Here is a 17,138-nt window from a genome sequence, read left to right as displayed (position 1 = left end):
TTTCCCGGCAGAGCCGCTCCGCTGCTGTTTCGCTTTCGGGCGCTGCCGCTGTCCCGGGCTGGCAGCAGCACACGGCGAGACCCGGTGAGCGGGGACACGGGGACACCGGGACATGGGGACACGGGGACACCGGGACACCGGGACATGGGGACACGGGGACACCGGGACATGGGGACACGGGGACACCGGGACATGGGGACACCGGGACACCGGGACACGGGGACACCGGGACACGGGGACACCGGGACATGGGGACATGGGGACACCGGGACATGGGGACATGGGGACACCGGGACACCGGGACACCGGGACACGGGGACACCGGGACATGGGGACACCGGGACATGGGGACACCGGGACACGGGACATGGGGACATGGGGACACCGGGACATGGGGATATGGGGACACCGGGACATGCGGACACCGGGACATGGGGACATCGCGCTGGGCATCCCGGGGACAGGCGGGGCCGGGGATCGTGCCGGGGTACCAGGGTTTGCAGGGCTGGAGGTCTGGCTCTGCTCCCCAGCACTTAGATCTTCGTGTCCTATGCGAAAAGCCGGGATGGAGAATGAAATCAGGAGCGCTGGAAAACACCTCCGAGGTGATCGAGTCCAGACTTTAGCAGAACAGGTGACTGGTGCTTCCCAGGCACAAGGTGGGCTAGAGCCGGCTCAGGAGGTGACAAAGTGGGGCAGAGCCTGGCTGGTGTCACCACTGCTCCCTCCATCCACCCCCGGCTCTCCAGAGCTCTCCCCACTCTCAGCACAGTGCTCAAGGCAGGACAAACAGAGTTTGTTTTTGTCCAGAGACGCGGGTGTTGCTGGATTTTCACTTTTTTTCCCCTCTCATAAGTGAATTATGGCACAGCACCGTGGGCCATCTTTGCCTTCTCTGGGACTCCATCTGATTTTCCAGTGCAGCTTCCCTGGCCTTCAGAGGAAGATTAATAACATGTTATTGTTTTTTTTGTTACCCATCTGATTAGATCTGGAGGTCTCTGCACACACAGCTCTATCTAGACATGGGATCTTTTATCTAATTGCTCACATCTGCTACATTATAACTTAAACCTTGTCCTTATTCCAAAGGAAAAGCAACTTGTTTTTTCCTCTTAGATATAAAGGAAGAGGTAATGAAATATGTCCCCATGCACCACAATAATCAGATTTATGCATGTAAATAGAAATATGCTCATTGCAAGTGCCTTAAAAACCAAGTCAGAGGTTACTCCATGAAAAGTGTTTTTCTCTGGGTATCCTTTCTTTACACCACTCCTCAAATGTTTTACCTAAATTATGGCCTAGATACAGATTTTAAGCTAGGATGTTACCGTTCCTCTGACTGGATATTTTTACTCATTTCTTTGTTTTTACTGAAGATGCATTTCAGTAGGGGAATTCCTGGACGATATTGCTTTCATTTTGCTCAATCTTTTGTTCATTAGTTCCTGAAAGCCACGGAGGGGCTTTGTGTCTCAGGACAGCGGTGGGTTAGCACATGGGGATAAACCAGGCAGTGGATATTGTCCTCCAGCTTTGTTGTTTGGTGACCTTCACACTGGTTTTGGTGCTGGTACTCTGTTTTTGGGCTTCTGGTAAATACTCTGTGTCCTCAGATCAGGCAAGAAGTTGGTAGATTTGCAACAGGGAGTTTCACATTTCAGTTAAGTTTTTTTTGCGGCTGGGACCAGTGTGAATGTCAAGTTGGGGAGGGGAGGTAAAGTTTTGCTAAGTATGCTAAAGACAGTTTTGTATTTGAAGAGCAAGGATCAGAAGTTTTCTGGCTTTTCTTGGCACCTTTTTGTGCTTTATTTCGGGATCAGAAGTATTTTACTGAAGATAACTGCGAGTCATTCCTGATGGTTTTATTGAGCAGAGCAGTAATATAGGAGCTGTGCAGTGTGGCTGGGTTTCCACCCAACTTTTCAGTTTTGTTTTGTTCTTGAATGTGAGACTTTCGTTAATTTGTATGAGTACCCAACTTTTCAGTTTTGTTCTTGAAGGTGAATCTTTCGTTAATTTGTATGAGTCTACTCTTTTCCTGAATGGCTCTCAGGGCATTAAGGGCTGATTTTATTCATTTATGTATATATTTAATATGGCTTTATTAGGTCTGTTGTTCTTGATGGGACAGTGATTGCTTTCCTCTTCCCTTTCCCTGTGGTAGGCGTGGCTGGACACCAACTGCTGCCTGGTGCACAGCAGGGTGACTTTTCCCTTTGCCCTTTCTGCTGAGAGGGAGCTGGCACTGGGGGAATTTTCAGCACCCTACACTTGGAGCTCTTTTGTGAGAGCTGTGTATTCTCAGAGGATCAGCTTTTCACAGTTTTTCTGGTGTGACTGACTGCCCAACTTGAGCAAGATGCTGCACCAGCTTGCACAGAGGGGCTGACAGCAGCAGAGTGGCACAGCCCAGCTCAAATCAGGCAGTGACACCAGGAAAGCTGTGATTACCATGAAGTGTTCCTCTAAAGCTGTCTTCACTTGCATCCTAGGGCACAAGGCTCAGTCCTGCATTTTCATGAGACCAGGAGTGAATCTTCAAATGTCAAAACTTTGTGGTCACTGCTGGTTCTGCTGTTTTGGTGCTGATTTGAGTGAGAAGAGAAGAAAAGCATCATAGCTGACCCTTGGATTAAAGGCAGAGCTTCTAGATTTGTGACCTGTGTAATTGCCATGGCCTGGCAGGTCTACACCAAGCTCTGTTGTTGTTATCCCCAGGCATCAGCACTGAGTGAGGTATGTCCCATGTATTGGGCTGTGTTCGTGTGCTGAGACTGCCTCCAGCAGATCAGTTCTCTCTCAGAATATGGAACAGAAGCCACCTTTGCACTTGACAGCTGGAAGGAGACTGATTCCCCAACGATGCAGGTAGGAGATCATGTGTGTGGCTTTTTGGGGAGGGAGTGGGAATGGAGGTGACGTTGTCACCAAAGCAGAAATGAGTTTCTCATCCCCACAAAGTGAGCAGCAAGAACAGTTGTCTGAGCCCTTTGTGCAGGGGGGTCCTGCACACACTTGTGAATTGATAAACAGCTGAACAAGTAAAGCAAAAGCTGCACACACAAGGAAAGCAAAACAAGGAATTCATTCACAGCTTCTCATGGGCAAGCAAGTGTTCTGCCATCTCCAGGAAAACAGGACTCCATCATACATAATGGTGATCTGGGAAGACAAACATCACTCTAACTCCCTGCCTTCTTCCTTCTTACCCCAGCTTTGTGTTCTGAGCACGATGTCATGGCCAGTTCAAGTCAGCTGTCCTGTGTTCCCTCCCAACTCCTTGTGCATCCCCAGCCTCTTGGTTGGTAGGGTGTTATGAGAAGCAGAAAAAGCTTTGACTCTGTGTAAGCACTCTTGAACAGTAACAAAAACATCCCTGGCATCCCCAGAGGTCCTGGTACATGTGAGAGATGCCTGAGATGTTATATTTGTTATCTGCAGCATTGCAGATGTCAACAGCTTCTCCTTGGCTGGTGCCAGAGTGCCCCATGGATTGTCCCTGTCCTTCACAGTCCTGCTGTCAGGCACTGTGCCAACAAGGACTGCCACCCTTGCACCTCTGTGACTGGGCTCAAATCTCTGTTCTGAACTCAGGACTAAGGGTGAGAAATTCTGGGTTAGGCCAAGGGGTAGAAAAGCAGAGCAGTCCATGCAGGGGTGTGGTTGTGGGTGAACATCTCTTGCCCCTGTGCCCACTGCTACCCTTGGTCTTCATCCCTCCAGCCCCCGTTTCAGAATGAGGACCTAGACCTGCAAGCAGCTGTAGCAAGAGCCCGTCCCCAGCTCGTGGAGCTCCTCGCTCACTGTCCTGACTGGCTGCTCACCACCTCCCAGAACTTCATCCCCGAGGCAGCCCTGGGCAGCCTGGGTGCCATCACCAACCCCAGACATAAAACCTCACTGCTCCTTGACCTGCTGGAGGAGGCTGGTCCTGCTGCCTGGAGCCACTTTGCACAGTCTGTCTGCATGGAATGTGACCTGCCCCTGGATCTGGAGGTCCTGCTCATGAGCTCTGTGGGAGAAGGTAAGAGAGGTCAGGCCAGATTCCCCTGACCAAACACAGCCAATGCCTTGGCCACCCATTACCATCGCCCAGTCTAGGCAGTGGGACCACCAGTGCCCTCCCTTGCATGGCCTTGTTTTCCTTGGAAGCACAACTTCTGGCTTAGAAATGTAATTTGAGGTAAAAACCCCCTGACATTAATGAAACCAATAAAAAGTGTGCACCCCCACCTCAAATAAAGCTGAGATACAACTTTTGGGTGGATTTAATTGAAGGAGAAAAGATTCCAATCTCTTCTGTGGACTTTTAATTGTTATTTTTTTAGATTTTCCTGATCAAGAAAGGCAAGGAATACAGAAGTCTTAAAAATAACCACTGAAAACCACTTCTCCATATTTCTCATTAGCAGAGGCAGTGGCTTTAGAAGAAAATGAGGCAATTCATAGGGACCACGATCAGTTAGTGTGTGTTACCTTACAAACTACACAGAGTGTGCGCGCTCTGCCTCGTGAGGGGTGTGCCTCTTCTCTAGTGGGTTGCTTTATCTGGTGATTAATTCTTCTCTTCTGCAGGAAGTCTTACAGGATGGGTCCTTCTCAGTGGTACTGTCTTTCACACACTTGAGGGTTTGCAGGAAGCCTTACTGGTTACATCATCTGCGCGGGTGCAGCCTTTGAACCCAAGTGCAGCAGCAGCAGCAGCAGCTACTTTGGCTGGGATGAAACAGGGCAAAGGCCAGACAACCAACAGAGAATGCTAGAGGATTTCCCTCAGGACTGAAGCTGAAATAGTTTTCTGCCTTTTGATACTGTGGCATTCCATAAAAGAAGATGTCCCTTAAGGTTTTGGAGCTGGCTTATAATGGTTTAACTTCTGTAGTGACAGCTGAGCATCACTAATCCTTCTGAAAGTGAATTGCTTCTGGCTGTGCTGAGGGGGTTTTGTGGCAGCTTTGGGCTATGCAGTGAGTCAGAAAAGGCTCTTCACTGGGCTCATGACTCTGCCAGTGGTTTATTCACAGAAAGCCCTTCTTTGCAGGGAAAGTAGGGCTTCCCTTTTGGGCCACAATGTGGTTTTAGATCACCTGAAGCTGCCCATACTCCAAGTTTGTTTGTATCAGAGAGTAAAGTTGTTTTTCTTCTGTCTTGAGAGCAAAATTAACTGTACTACAGAGTAATCTGGAAGGAAAAGATCAGATGGGGACCACAAAACCTGGATGTTTGCATCCCTTATACTGAGTCTTGGTTTGTGCCACTGTCTCCATTGCAAAATGCTTGCCCTTTGTCTCTGGCCAGCCTCACTCCAAATTTCAAGAGCAGAATGCTCACGCTAACCATAATTAATTTTCCATTCAACTCCTTTAGGTAACTTTGGCCAGACAGAAGAAGCAGACACAGATATGAGAGCTCAGTCACCTGTGCCAAAAGGTAAGGCTGGAGCACACCCTGGGACACTGTGCTCGTGGAATTTATCTTCTCTGCTCATGGCCTCATGCTCCAAATGTCCCAGGTATTGACCATCAGCCCTGGCAAGGTGTGGAGAAGCCACTGCAACTTCACATTTCATTTGTTCTTTTCTTGGTGCTTTGCACGTGAACCTCCCTTGTTTTATTTTCTCTTCCTGAATTTCAGAAAAGCCTTGCTGACCCCCTGCTAAGGAACACACTCATTTTAATTTCTCTGCAGGAATCTCCCACCAATCTACAAAAGCCATTTTACTGTGGTCAGCTCATTGGTAGGTGAAGGAAGTTGGTTTGGTTTTTAAAGGGAGAGCAGAAAAACTATTCAGGCATTGATCAAGCAGAAACCACTCCAGAATTGTCAGAATAAGGGCTTAAGAGAACAGATAGTAGGGTTTTCTTCAGGGGTGAATTTGGAATGGAGACTTTCCTAGCTGGTGCAGATAATGAAGAGACACTTTTGCCTCTGCTTTTTGCTCAGGGACTTCTGAGTCACAGCACTACAAATGTCACACTACACTGTCCTGTGTGCCACCTGCAGGTTTAAGATTTGAGAATAAGAAGAAAAAAGTGAACCATTCAGGACATTCAGACTGCTACCAGCTTCTGTGGTGTCCTAGTGAGTCCATCTTGCCAGTTGCTTGTGGAATGGAAATTTGAAAATAGTGCTGAAGTTACTGAGACCAGTTAAGAAAGACATGGGCCTCTCTCAGCTCTATCCATTCTTCCCATCTGACAGTGCACCATAAAAAACAGGAAGTTAACCACTATAAACAACCTCAGGAATCTGTAGGCCCTGCATTTCCCAGAAACAGATATTCCCTGCCACGTTCTCCAGGATATCAAAGCAGTTCCTCTGTTCAAAGCGAGGCAGGGACATCATCCAGCCTACAAAAAGACCCAAGGGAGGCGCTTGTGGCCCATCTCAGAAAAAGCAATTCTTTAATCTCAGCCTGATTTTACAAATAGTTTTGTCTGTCCAATTTTTCCTCTTCAGCTCCCCGAATGCTTTTCTGGAGATTCTTGCCCAGCTTTAATTGCTGCCATTCAAAATGCTCTCTTGACATTTTCCATTTCCAGGGTCTGCTCGCCGTCACCGTTGCAGCAGCTCTGGGAGTGGCAAGGATGCCAAACAGCAACGATTGGGTATGTGGATATTCCAGGAGCTGTGCTGGGCTTCCCTCTGAGAAAAGGATATATTTAATGTCTTTGCAGAAATGCCCAGGAAATTGACTTCCAGCATTAAGAGGCCAGCATGGGTGAAGAGGGAGCTAGTGAACAGGGAATAATACACAAATGCCTAATTCTCATCTTAGAGATAGTAAGATTTAGTTTTCATATAAAGCTGTTCCATCTTTTTCCTGAATGTCGTTCTTCTTTGGCCCCTGTGAAAAATTGGGAAAAGTTGTTGGTCATTTTCAGGAGTTCAAAATTTGTCATTTCTACCCAGCAACCTCTGAGCAGGGCCATTGCTTCTCCAAGTGGTAGTATTTTGGATCTGTCATGACTAACATTTTCACCCTCATAGCCCCTCTCTTGTCTTCTCTCTTAGATTCATCTGTGAAGTACCAGCATCTCCTCATCGACTCTGTCCTCCAGAGATACGGAAGCAGGAGAGAAGCAGGAGCAGAACGAACACAGCCACTGCCTTTCAACCAAACCTTTGTCAACGTTGTCATCCGTCAGAGCAAAGCCCCCAGGTTGTTTAAAGAGAGAGCAGAGAGACCCCGGGGGGACGTGGCAGGTGCTCCTGAGCCAGAGGAATGTGCAGACACAGCTGTGAAAGTGTCAGATCTGCTTTGTAGCCGGGCCCCATCGCACATGACGAAGGTGATCTTTTTGTTTGGCAAACCAGGCACAGGCAAGACCAGGCTGATGCACAGGATTTGTCAGAAATGGGCAGAAGGTGTCCTACCTCAGTTTCTCTTCACTTTCCTGTTTGAGTTTCGGCAGCTGAATTTGTTAAAAAGAAAATTGACGCTGAAGGAGCTTTTGTTTGACGTGTTCCTTCGGCCAGAGGACAGCCCTGATGCAGTGTTCCAGGGCCTCCTGGAGAGTGCCCAGCAGATACTGATCATCTTTGATGGGCTGGATGAGTTTGCAGCTAACATGGACGTGTCATTCTCCTCTAAGGGAGGCCCAGCTCCTACCTACCCTGTGTCCATATCCCAGCTCTTTGCAGACCTCTGTCATGGGAAGCTCCTGCCTGGTTGCACAGTGCTGATCACCAGCCGACCTAAGAAGCTACCTGGATTTTTATTGTATACAGTAGGTGTGCTGGCAGAGATTTGGGGATTTGACCATGAGAAGGTTGAGGAATATGTTAGCCACTATTTTTGTCAGCATTCCTGCAGAGAACAAGCCATTGCCCACGTGAAGAACAACACCAAACTCCTCAGCATGTGCCTCATCCCTGCTCTGTGTAACATTGTGTGCATCTGCTTGGAGTATTTGCTCCTTAAACACCAGGTGAGCGTGGAGCTTCCTCAGACTATGACACAGTTTTATATCAAAATGTTTCTCATCTTCCTAAACAAGCAGCAAGGAGATTGTGCAGGTGATGAGGAGACTCAGCTGAACTGTAACAAAAAGGCCATTTTGGGTCTGTTTGATCTTGCACTGAGAGGCCTGGAAGAGAAGAAACTTGTATTTTATGTTGGTGATATTCCCAAGGACGTGAAGGAATTTGCTTTGCTGCATGGATTGCTGACTGTCTTTGAGGTGAAGACGAGTGGCACTTGCCCAGAGGTTGGCTATGCCTTTGTGCACCTGAGCTTGCAGGAGTTTTTTGCAGCACTGTGTCTCATGGTGAGTAGGAGAGTGGACAAGAACCACTTGAAGAAGAAATTCTTCCTGAAGTCAAAGTGGACTTCAAAAAATGAGACAAAGACTGAGTTTATGGAGAGTTTTCACATATTTCTCTCGGGTTTGTCTTCAAGAGAGTGTAGGACATTTCTCATGCTGCTGGCAGAGCAAGATGAAGCTTGGGTGCAGGAAAAGCAGGATGTGATCCTGCAGTCTCTCAAGAAACTGGCAGCCACTCATCTGTCAGGGCCTAAGGTCCTCGAGCTCTGCCACTGCACCTTTGAAACACAAAACCTCGAAGTAGCCCAGCACATTGGGAACCTGCTGAACTTCAAGTACGAGTTTAAAAACTTCAGACTGACAATGCTGGACATGTCGGCTTTGGTTTTTGTCATAAACTCGGGCCAGGATTTGATTTGTTTGGATTTTGCAGGATGTCTTGTGGACACTGACTGTTTGGAGGTTCTGGCTGGCTGTAAAAAGGTGGAACACTTGAGGTAAGCACAGTGAGTGCTGTGAACTGGTGGGTGGGGAGAAGGGCTAAGGGATTGGAAGGTCAAACCTCACATTTGTTCTAGAAGAGAGAAAGAGAGATGTTGAAAGAGAGAGAAAATTTGATCTGAACAGCATAAATTCAGTACTGCAGAAATGTATGAAACAATGAATTTGAGTGATTGAAGGATAATAAGGTGATAAATCCATCCTGGCTGTATTTTTGTTTGTTTTTCCATTTCGATTAAGATGAACAACAGGCCAGTTCATGCAGTGGATAAGAGGGAAGATGATAGGCATCTTCCCAATGTGATGGAAGGATGAATGAAGCAAATGAGAATCTCAGCTTTTGATGTGTTTGTCTTTTTCCCCTTTTCTTCACATTTCAGCTTTCGTAGCAGGAGATGTGGTGATATCTTTGCTGCTGCTCTTTCAAAGGCCTTGCAAGGAATGGGGAGCCTGAAGAAACTCGAGTAAGCCTTTGCTTGTAACACCAGTGCCTTCTCCCTTGCTGTCTGTCCCCTGTAATTCAGTGACATTGGCTCACCCCGGGCTGATCTGTGCAGTGCATGAGGGTGACAGTGCTGCACAGAGCAGCACAGACACGTGTGGCTCTCGTTTTGTGCTGCCCTGCTGGAAAAAGGAGTGTGAAGTTGGTTGTGGGTGGCAGAGCCAGACTGCTGCCTCTGTGTCTGTGTGCTGGGCACACGGTGCAGGCACAGGTCTGAGACAGGCTTGCCATGTGCTGCAGGGGATTGTATCAAATCCCCCGAAAAATCCCCCCCCAAAACCCCCTTTTGCTTGGTTTGAGTGATCCTTTCTCTTTCCAGGCTGACAGGGGGGAGCATCACAGCTGAGGGGATGACCAGCTTGGTCCAGGCTGCATCACAGTGCCTCCAGCTCCAGGAAATAAAGTGAGTGTGCTGTGGCAATGACCACCAAATCAACCATTCCTTCCTTGGGACCCTAATGAGAATGAATCCGTGTGCAGCTTGCAGGGCAATCGCATACGGGACCCAGAAGTGAAGAGGGTGATGGACCTGTTTTCCAGAATGGAAAAGCTGAAGAAAGTAGAGTGAGTAAAAATAGCTTAAACCTTGGCTACTGTGAAGATGTGGGGCATCAGCTTGAGTTCCTGCCCTCAGGGAAGCAGCTTATCCTACAGAAAAGGCAGAAAACAGTGCCATTTGTAATCCTCACTCCCTCACCCATCTCTGGCACACACAGAGCGCTGCTCGCAGGCAGGATCCCTTGCAGCCTCTCAGGAACGGTGCCCTGTGGCCCTGAGATCAAGCAGAGGATTTGTAGAGGGAAGATCTTGTGTTCCATGTCTAATGAGGTCCAACAAGTAATGAAACAGAACGAACATGCAATTAAAGAATAAATCCTCAGAGGCTGGAGGATTGTGTTCAGGCCTCCCTGCTTTAATAAACCATACTTAAATTGGATTTGTTGTAGTGGGAGTTAGACTGCACTGTGGATCAGTGGTGTAATCATGAAGGCATGAACTACCTGCACTAATTAAACCAAAACTGGTTAATGATCATTCTGATGCAGATAGAAAAGTTACCTCTGATTCTAAATACATGGGAGCTGTCATCTGATGATGCTTTTGTTGAGCCCAGGGTGGAAATTTCAGAAGTTTTTGAGAAATACCTTAACTAAAAGATGGTGTGCTTCAGGATGTTTGGAGGGCAGAGAAGAGGGCATTTGTGTAACAAAAGAACATGCTGTGGGGTCCAGCAGCTGAGGTTCCATTTTTTCCTCATGTTCACAGCCTGAGCAACAACAATCTTTCCTTGAATGCTGTTCTCAGTTTGGCAAAGGAAGGCATCGTCTGTCAAAATGTTACTGAGCTGTGTGCCAGGTATCAGTACATGAGAGCTCTCACAAAAGCAAGTAGGTTGTCTCTTTAGATGCTGACTTAAAATAGACACTGTTTTTCAGCTTAACTGTTGGCTAATTGAAGTGAACAAGAATCAGTCTGACTCCTTTTTTCTTTTCTGCTGGAAACAAAATGTGAATTCATCATACCATGTACTTCCTCTTTGTATTTTTAATAGGTCATTTTATCCTTGGTCTATAAAACCGCTTGCAGGGTGTGATATTTCTTCTTGTATAACAGAATTTAAACTTGCTTTTAAGCTCTGCAATATATCAGAAAGGAAATTTTTTATCAACTAGCATAAATTTGCTATCAGACAGCTAAGTTTAGTGAAAATGTGTGAATTTAGCTCTAGCTCTATGTTCCTTTAAATTACAGGTTTTGGGGTTTTCATGACAAAGGGTAGATTTTTTAAAATCATCCTGGCTCTTGTGGTTGTCTTATGTTCTAAGTTTAACAGGCCAAAGTAATCCCTGGTGTAACTCAAATTGCATATGGCTTTTTCACATTTTTCTTGCTGGAGGGGAGTTTCTGAATCTCTTTCCAACAAGCTTCTGGTCTTACAAAAAAAAAATAATAAAAAAATAATAATAATTAAAAAAAAAAACAATCCTGGCCCAATCTTTTTTGCTGTGTGACTGTCTCATCTGCACTGCAGCCCCAGCTCAACACGGGGAGTGTCCTTTGCCCTCTGGGCATGTGGCTGCTGCTTGGCTGTGACAATGAGCTGGTGAGACAGATGTCACTGCCCTCTCTGGCATCCAGGCAACAGCTTTGGTCCTTACTAAACACCCTGCTAAATAAATGGCATCCTTCCACCTCTTCCCTAATACTGACCTGGATCTCTTTTTCAGGGGGGACACCATGATTATTTCTTTTTCTGGCGCCCCTGGGGAAGCTGAAAGGTGAGATGCTGTGCTTGTGGTTGGGCTGTGCTGGCTTGTGCTGATCGAAGCCATCAGCTTGGGGTCACCCCAAACCACAGTGACAGAACTGCTGGCCACTGCCCTCAGCTGGGTCTGCCTGAGCAGTGGGAAGTGTAAGCAGAACAGCTGGCTTTGCACACACCTACAGCCAGATCCACAAAAGCAGCTCTTTAGTGCCTGGGTAAGCTTGAGGTGCCGTGTTTCTATTGCAAAAGTGCTGGAGGAACACAGAACCTTGTGCTTTCTGCTGGGAAACGTTAACCAGGACCCAAGCTGTCAGATATTTCATGAAGGCATATGAAAAGCCAAATATTTTGCTTGTTTGCAGATCTTTGGATTTGAAGTTGGACGAGAATAAAGAAGCCATAATTCCAACTAGACGTGTGAATTTATGGTAAGAGCAGACACTGAAAGTCCTGCTGGTGTGATTTGATAGGTACTATAGAAGGGCAAGAAAAGCACATGTGCTCATCCTTAAGGACAGAGGATATTTCCACTAGTGGGAAAGTTTGGAATAAACCTGAATCAGTAACTAAAAATCACAATAGAAATCCTACCTGGCCCAGCCAGGGGCACCCCCATCCCCTCACTGCTCACCAAGCCTTTCCTGTTCTCAGCTTGCAGGACCACAAATTGTCTTCCCAACATTCCAGGATGATTGTGGCCCTTCTCCAGAGCTGTCCCTGTCTCTCTGAAGTGGAGTGAGTGCCTCCTTTCCTTCCTGTTGGCTGTAGGCAGGTGGTGTGGGGGCAGGGGATCATAGGATCACAGACTGGTTTGGGTTGGAAAGGGCCTTAAAGATAATAGGTCTTCTTAAGCAAGATGGTTTGGGTCTAAAACCTGAATCTTGTTGCCCAAGAGCTAAAAGTTCTTTGCCTGAAGTTGATTCATGCAGAAATAAGCAGGGAAGATTGATCTGAGACAGAAGAACAGTCCAGGCGAAAAAAGAAATTGTAGGAAAGGGAAAACAAGCAGGTTTTAAGGGCTTTGTTTTTATTGTTCAAATTAGTCCCCACTAACTGGAAAATGCTTCAGTTTATCAGGCAACATGCTTGGAGATGAAGGCTGCAGTTTTCTGGTGGAAAGCCTCCCCTGTATATCAATTTCAAAGCAGCTGAAGTAAGTGTTGCCTTGTACAAACCCAACCTGCCCCCTTCTGAAGGGAAATGGTTTCAAGCATGCAGAACACTGCTAGCTGCTTCACTAGGACAGTCCTGTGGGATTTCAGGGACCACCTAATTGCCTTTTTCTTTCTTAGTCTCAGCCAAAACCACCTCTCTGTCACTGGCATTTGCAGCCTGTTGAAGTCAGTAAATACCTGCCAGAAGGTGATGGAGGTGCAGGTCAGGTACGTGGGTCTTGAGTCATTCCTGGGGTTAATCCCAACATACAAGTCTGGGGTTTTGTTGAGTCACCTCAGGAGTGTGGTGGGTGAAGAACATGTCCCAGGGTGGCTGCTAACACTGGCACCTGGTGACACCTTGCTGTAAGCTGATTTTATCAGGGCCATCAACCAGAACTTGAGTGCCTGCAAAACTGGTTGTCCTTTAATGCATGGGGGAGTTTTAAAATGCTTCCCTGCCCTCTGCCTGGGGAAGTTTTGGGACAGGATCTCTGCCGAGTGTGAGAGAACTGGTGACACCTCCTGGAGCATTCTCCTCTGTGGCTTTCACTTGAAAACACACTGGAGTTCAAGTATAACAATTTTGTCTGTGCTTTGTCTAGTGATTCAGAGAAACTGCATCATCAGATAGTGCATAATTTGATCCAACCAGAATTTAAAACTGATGGAGATTATTTTTGCTTGCTTTGGGAGTGTTTTAAGCACAAGTGGTTGCTGTCACTAGAGCTCTGCAGAACAGAACCAAACAGGAAGTCCTGTAAATAACCAAGCCATGACATTGATTGATTACTTCTCTTCTCCACAGCCTTCGTCATGATACTGCAGTCCTGAGATTTAGAGAAGACAGGGAGTTTGCTTCCCTTCCTCCTAGGTAGGCTGTGTGTGCACAAATGGTGTTATCTCAGCATCCTGTTTAGTCCTTGCATGCTGCGTAGGTACCAAGGGTAACACTTCACAGCAGTTCCTGCCTCCCACCCCAGCCCCCAAATCTAAATGTAGAACTGTCTAAAGTGGCTTTTTCAGCCACTTTAAAATTTTTCACTGCCTTCTGTAGTGTTCTGTGTCTCTAGAGCACATTTCATCCCACAGCATCCTAAGCAGAGCAGGCTGTTTAATGACACCCGTGCTGTCTGATAACAGTGAGGGTAAAAAAACAAGTGAATGCCACACCAAAATCCGAAAAGATTCACAGATCCCTGCACTTCAGAACACTATGCATTCTGGATCACAGTACTCCTAAATCATGTCTGGAGTTTAATTTTTCCCCTCAGAAAATTATGGTTAAAACAGCTCAACCCAAAAGTTTTGAAGCAAGAAGTGGTTTCCTGTTGCTCCTGGAACTTGAAGTTCCAGGAATATTTTCTAATATTCCAGGTGAATATTTTCTAATATTCCCTATTTATACCCTTGTTCTCTGTGGCCTGAGCCCACTGTAAAATAGCATTTCCCATGGTACACACCTGCATTCCAGCTCTATGCCAGAAACAGCAGAGCTGTCGTGGGGCACAGCCCAGTGGCTGTGTTTGAAAGAGAGTGACAGCTTGAGACACATGATCTGTGGACTCCTTTAAGGCACCAGGTGATATTTCAAACTCTGATATTTTAGGTTTTGCATGTTCCATTTCGTTATGAATAGTCAGATCTAGTTATAGTTTTACTGTTTATAGTTGTAGCTTTTACTTACAGTGTTGCAGTTTACTTAGTCATAGATAGTTCCATTTAATCATGAATAGTCAGATTTTTGTACAAGCTCTTGACAAAACTTATTTAGGCAAAAGCTAAATTCAGCAAAAGCTGACTTCTCCATCAAACTTAGATAGAAATGTCTCTTTCCCCTTCTCCCCAGTTGCCTGCATGCTCAAATATTTGGTTAGAAAAGGAGAGTTTGCAATTGGCAAGATACAGACGTGGGCTGGAGCCGGGGTAGCTCCAGGGATCTGCCAAATTGGCAAAGCAGAGGAGTTTTACCTTTGGTTTTGTGCTCACTTAGGGAAGAGCCTGTGCTCTCTACTGATGACCAGCAACATGGGGAGGAAAACCAGACACCTACCACCTCCCAGAAAATAAGGTACCCTGGCCAGTTTTCATTGTATATCATGCAGGTCCTACCTCTGGCTCCTATTTCCAGGGCAACCTGCATCTCTAAGAGGTGAATCACAAGAGAACAGGGAATCTCCCCAGTGCCAGCAGCTCAGGGTGCACCTGCCAGGGGAGCTGCAGGCTCTGCCCTGGGTGGGGGGAATGGCTGGAGACCCTGGCAAGAGGCTGAGACCTGATGCCCACCCTGTGCCTTACAAAGGACACAGGGACCTGCAGTGCCAGGCAGGGGTGGCCTGTCACCTGGAGACTCTGGGGGAGCTGGGAAGCAGCGAGGTGTTTCAGTGGGATTGTTTAATTTCAGTCTTATCTCTTCATCAATTCTCTAGTTTTCAGAGGAGTGAAGTTTACAACCTTGTTGGAAATCGATTTATTTTTTTCCCCACAGACTGACAGACTGCAATTTTCAAGCCAGTGACCTGAAGAATCTGTGTGCAGTCCTGAAGGAATGTGGCCACATCTCCGAGCTGGAGTGAGTCCTCCTTAGCTCCCTCAGAGTTTACCTGCAGTTATTTGGGATTCTGAGAAAATGCCACTTGTTTGTTCTGCAGTGTTGTATGGAGTGTGGTAGAGGCATAGCCTGCTGGAAGACGTGGCTGTGCATACAGATAATAGAGCTGATGGTGCCCATTGGGTTCTTTTACAGCGAAAATTAAATGCCTTTCTTTAAATCCTAGCCTATCACGTAATTATCTGGGAGATGAGGGATTGTTGCAGCTGTTTCAGTGCCTCCCAAAACTGAAAATGTTGAGTTGTCTCAAGTGAGTATCTCCTGTTTTCTGCTTATGCATGGGTTGGGATTTGTGAAGTGTTTTTTGTGGAAGCACAGTGCACATTTGGGAAGGGCTCTTCACAATCAGGTGCAGTAATATTCTGTGTTGGGCAGAGGCACTGTGCTGTCTGCTCTGTCCCCACCTCCAGACCAGAACAGATTGACTCCCCTTGAAGCCTGACTGGGTTCAGAGCCCAGCAGCCCCTGTGCTCGCTGCTCCATGAAGGGGACAGGTGGCCTGATGTCAGGTGTGGCACCTGGTTTCTCAAACAGCCTGAAGCCTTTAGCAACACACTGGACTTTTTCTCTTCAAGCTCCTCACTGGGAGGAGGAGCAGTCCCTCCTCTCCTGAGGGGAACAGCTCTGAAGGAAGGGAAGTGCTGGGGAGACCCAGCTTCAGTGGTGGAGTCTGAATTCATCTGCTGTGGGGGCTTGTGTTCATCTGGGCATTTCACCTGGCACTCCCATTGTGAGTGCTCTGTACAGGACTGTGCCTTAAAGCACCATTCTGCACTACTGAAAGAAATATTTATTGTTCCTGTTTGATTAATTAAACTGTTCTCAAGCCAAAAATGTTCCAGTTACAGACAATATCACTAGAACAGGTTTCCCTGAGAAACTGTGAATTCTCTGTCTTTGGAGGTGTTAAAAACCCAGCTGTACAATGTCCTGAGCAGTCTCCTCTGTGCTAACCCTCCTCTGAGCAGGAGAGTTTGACTAGATCAGCTCTAGAAGTCCATTCCAGCCTCGGTTATTCTGTGATCTTCTGAAAGTGAGGGATGAATTTGAAATAAGTGGGGGTGAGTTGTGTTTGTAGAGCTGTAGCTGGAAACACAGGCAGAAGGTAGCAAAGAAACAGCCTGGGAGTGCTGCACAAGGATCACTGTTCTCTGGCGTGGTGTTAATTTTTATCAGTTGTGCTTGCAGCAGCCGATTTCATCTTTACTTCCTGTAGGTTTAACGACAATCAGATCTCCCTGAACTCCGTGTTTTTCTTAGCTCAGTCACTAACTACGCTGGAACACATTAAAACAATGAGCCTCAGGTATGACCAGGAGTACTTTTTGTATTCTTTTTCTATTTAAAACCTCAAGCTGTGGGATTTGAGGAGCGATACAGGAGCTTGTGTTAAAACCCATGCTGATGATGTTCTTTTCTGGTTACAGCTTAGGACTCACACAGGTGGTTCATCTGACCTTTTGGGAAAGAGTCAGGTAAAACCATATCCACTCATATAAGCCTTGAAAACTTCTTGTGAAGTTCTAAGCAGAAGGTGTGGGTCCCTGAGGTGTGTCAATTAAAGAGCCAAACTCCAGCCAGGGTGGGGGAAGCACAGTGAGCTGTCTCATGGCTGATGGATCAGCAGCAGGCTGAGGGCACGGAGCAGCCAGCAGCATCCAGCTGCTGAGACAGGCTGCAGGCATCGCCCTGCTGGGCCAGGACACAGCAGGTGCCCAAGGGCTGAGTGGGTGCAGAACTCTCTGGAGGCTGGAGAAGGGCTAGTAAGGCTCTTTTTCTTCTGGGGATGGGATGGACCTCATTCTGGCTGATTGGAACACGAGGCCACTGC

At 46.9% G+C, this 17,138-nt stretch overlaps 1 protein-coding gene across 3 annotated transcripts in view; it reads left to right on the top strand.

The window, feature by feature from the left end:
• The window catches only part of NLRC5 (NLR family CARD domain containing 5), a 34,066-nt gene continuing 16,928 nt past the window's right edge, over positions 1-17,138 (top strand). The window contains exons 1-21 of one of the 3 annotated variants that reach the window (XM_086847483.1): positions 1-84; positions 2,499-2,874; positions 3,730-4,030; positions 5,374-5,436; positions 6,549-6,614; positions 7,021-8,770; positions 9,155-9,238; positions 9,596-9,679; positions 9,757-9,840; positions 10,543-10,632; positions 11,505-11,555; positions 11,905-11,970; positions 12,194-12,277; positions 12,612-12,695; positions 12,835-12,924; positions 13,505-13,570; positions 14,690-14,767; positions 15,185-15,268; positions 15,474-15,557; positions 16,524-16,613; positions 16,735-16,782. In XM_086847483.1, coding sequence (XP_086703609.1) covers positions 2,869-2,874; positions 3,730-4,030; positions 5,374-5,436; positions 6,549-6,614; positions 7,021-8,770; positions 9,155-9,238; positions 9,596-9,679; positions 9,757-9,840; positions 10,543-10,632; positions 11,505-11,555; positions 11,905-11,970; positions 12,194-12,277; positions 12,612-12,695; positions 12,835-12,924; positions 13,505-13,570; positions 14,690-14,767; positions 15,185-15,268; positions 15,474-15,557; positions 16,524-16,613; positions 16,735-16,782 — 3,353 coding nt within the window. In that variant the 5' untranslated portion in view covers positions 1-84; positions 2,499-2,868. Of the gene's footprint in view, positions 85-2,498; positions 2,875-3,314; positions 3,351-3,438; positions 3,609-3,729; positions 4,031-5,373; positions 5,437-6,548; positions 6,615-7,020; positions 8,771-9,154; positions 9,239-9,595; positions 9,680-9,756; positions 9,841-10,542; positions 10,633-11,504; positions 11,556-11,904; positions 11,971-12,193; positions 12,278-12,611; positions 12,696-12,834; positions 12,925-13,504; positions 13,571-14,689; positions 14,768-15,184; positions 15,269-15,473; positions 15,558-16,523; positions 16,614-16,734; positions 16,783-17,138 lie in introns of those variants that run through there. The other 2 variants (XM_086847482.1, XM_086847481.1) reach the window with 2 other exon arrangements.

Source organism: Cyanistes caeruleus, chromosome 12 (genome assembly GCF_971803275.1).
Source record: "Cyanistes caeruleus chromosome 12, bCyaCae1.hap1.1, whole genome shotgun sequence".
NCBI lineage: Eukaryota > Metazoa > Chordata > Aves > Passeriformes > Paridae > Cyanistes > Cyanistes caeruleus.
The sequence above is the reverse complement of the archived record's forward strand: the minus strand, read 5'-3'. Positions and strand labels throughout refer to the sequence as shown.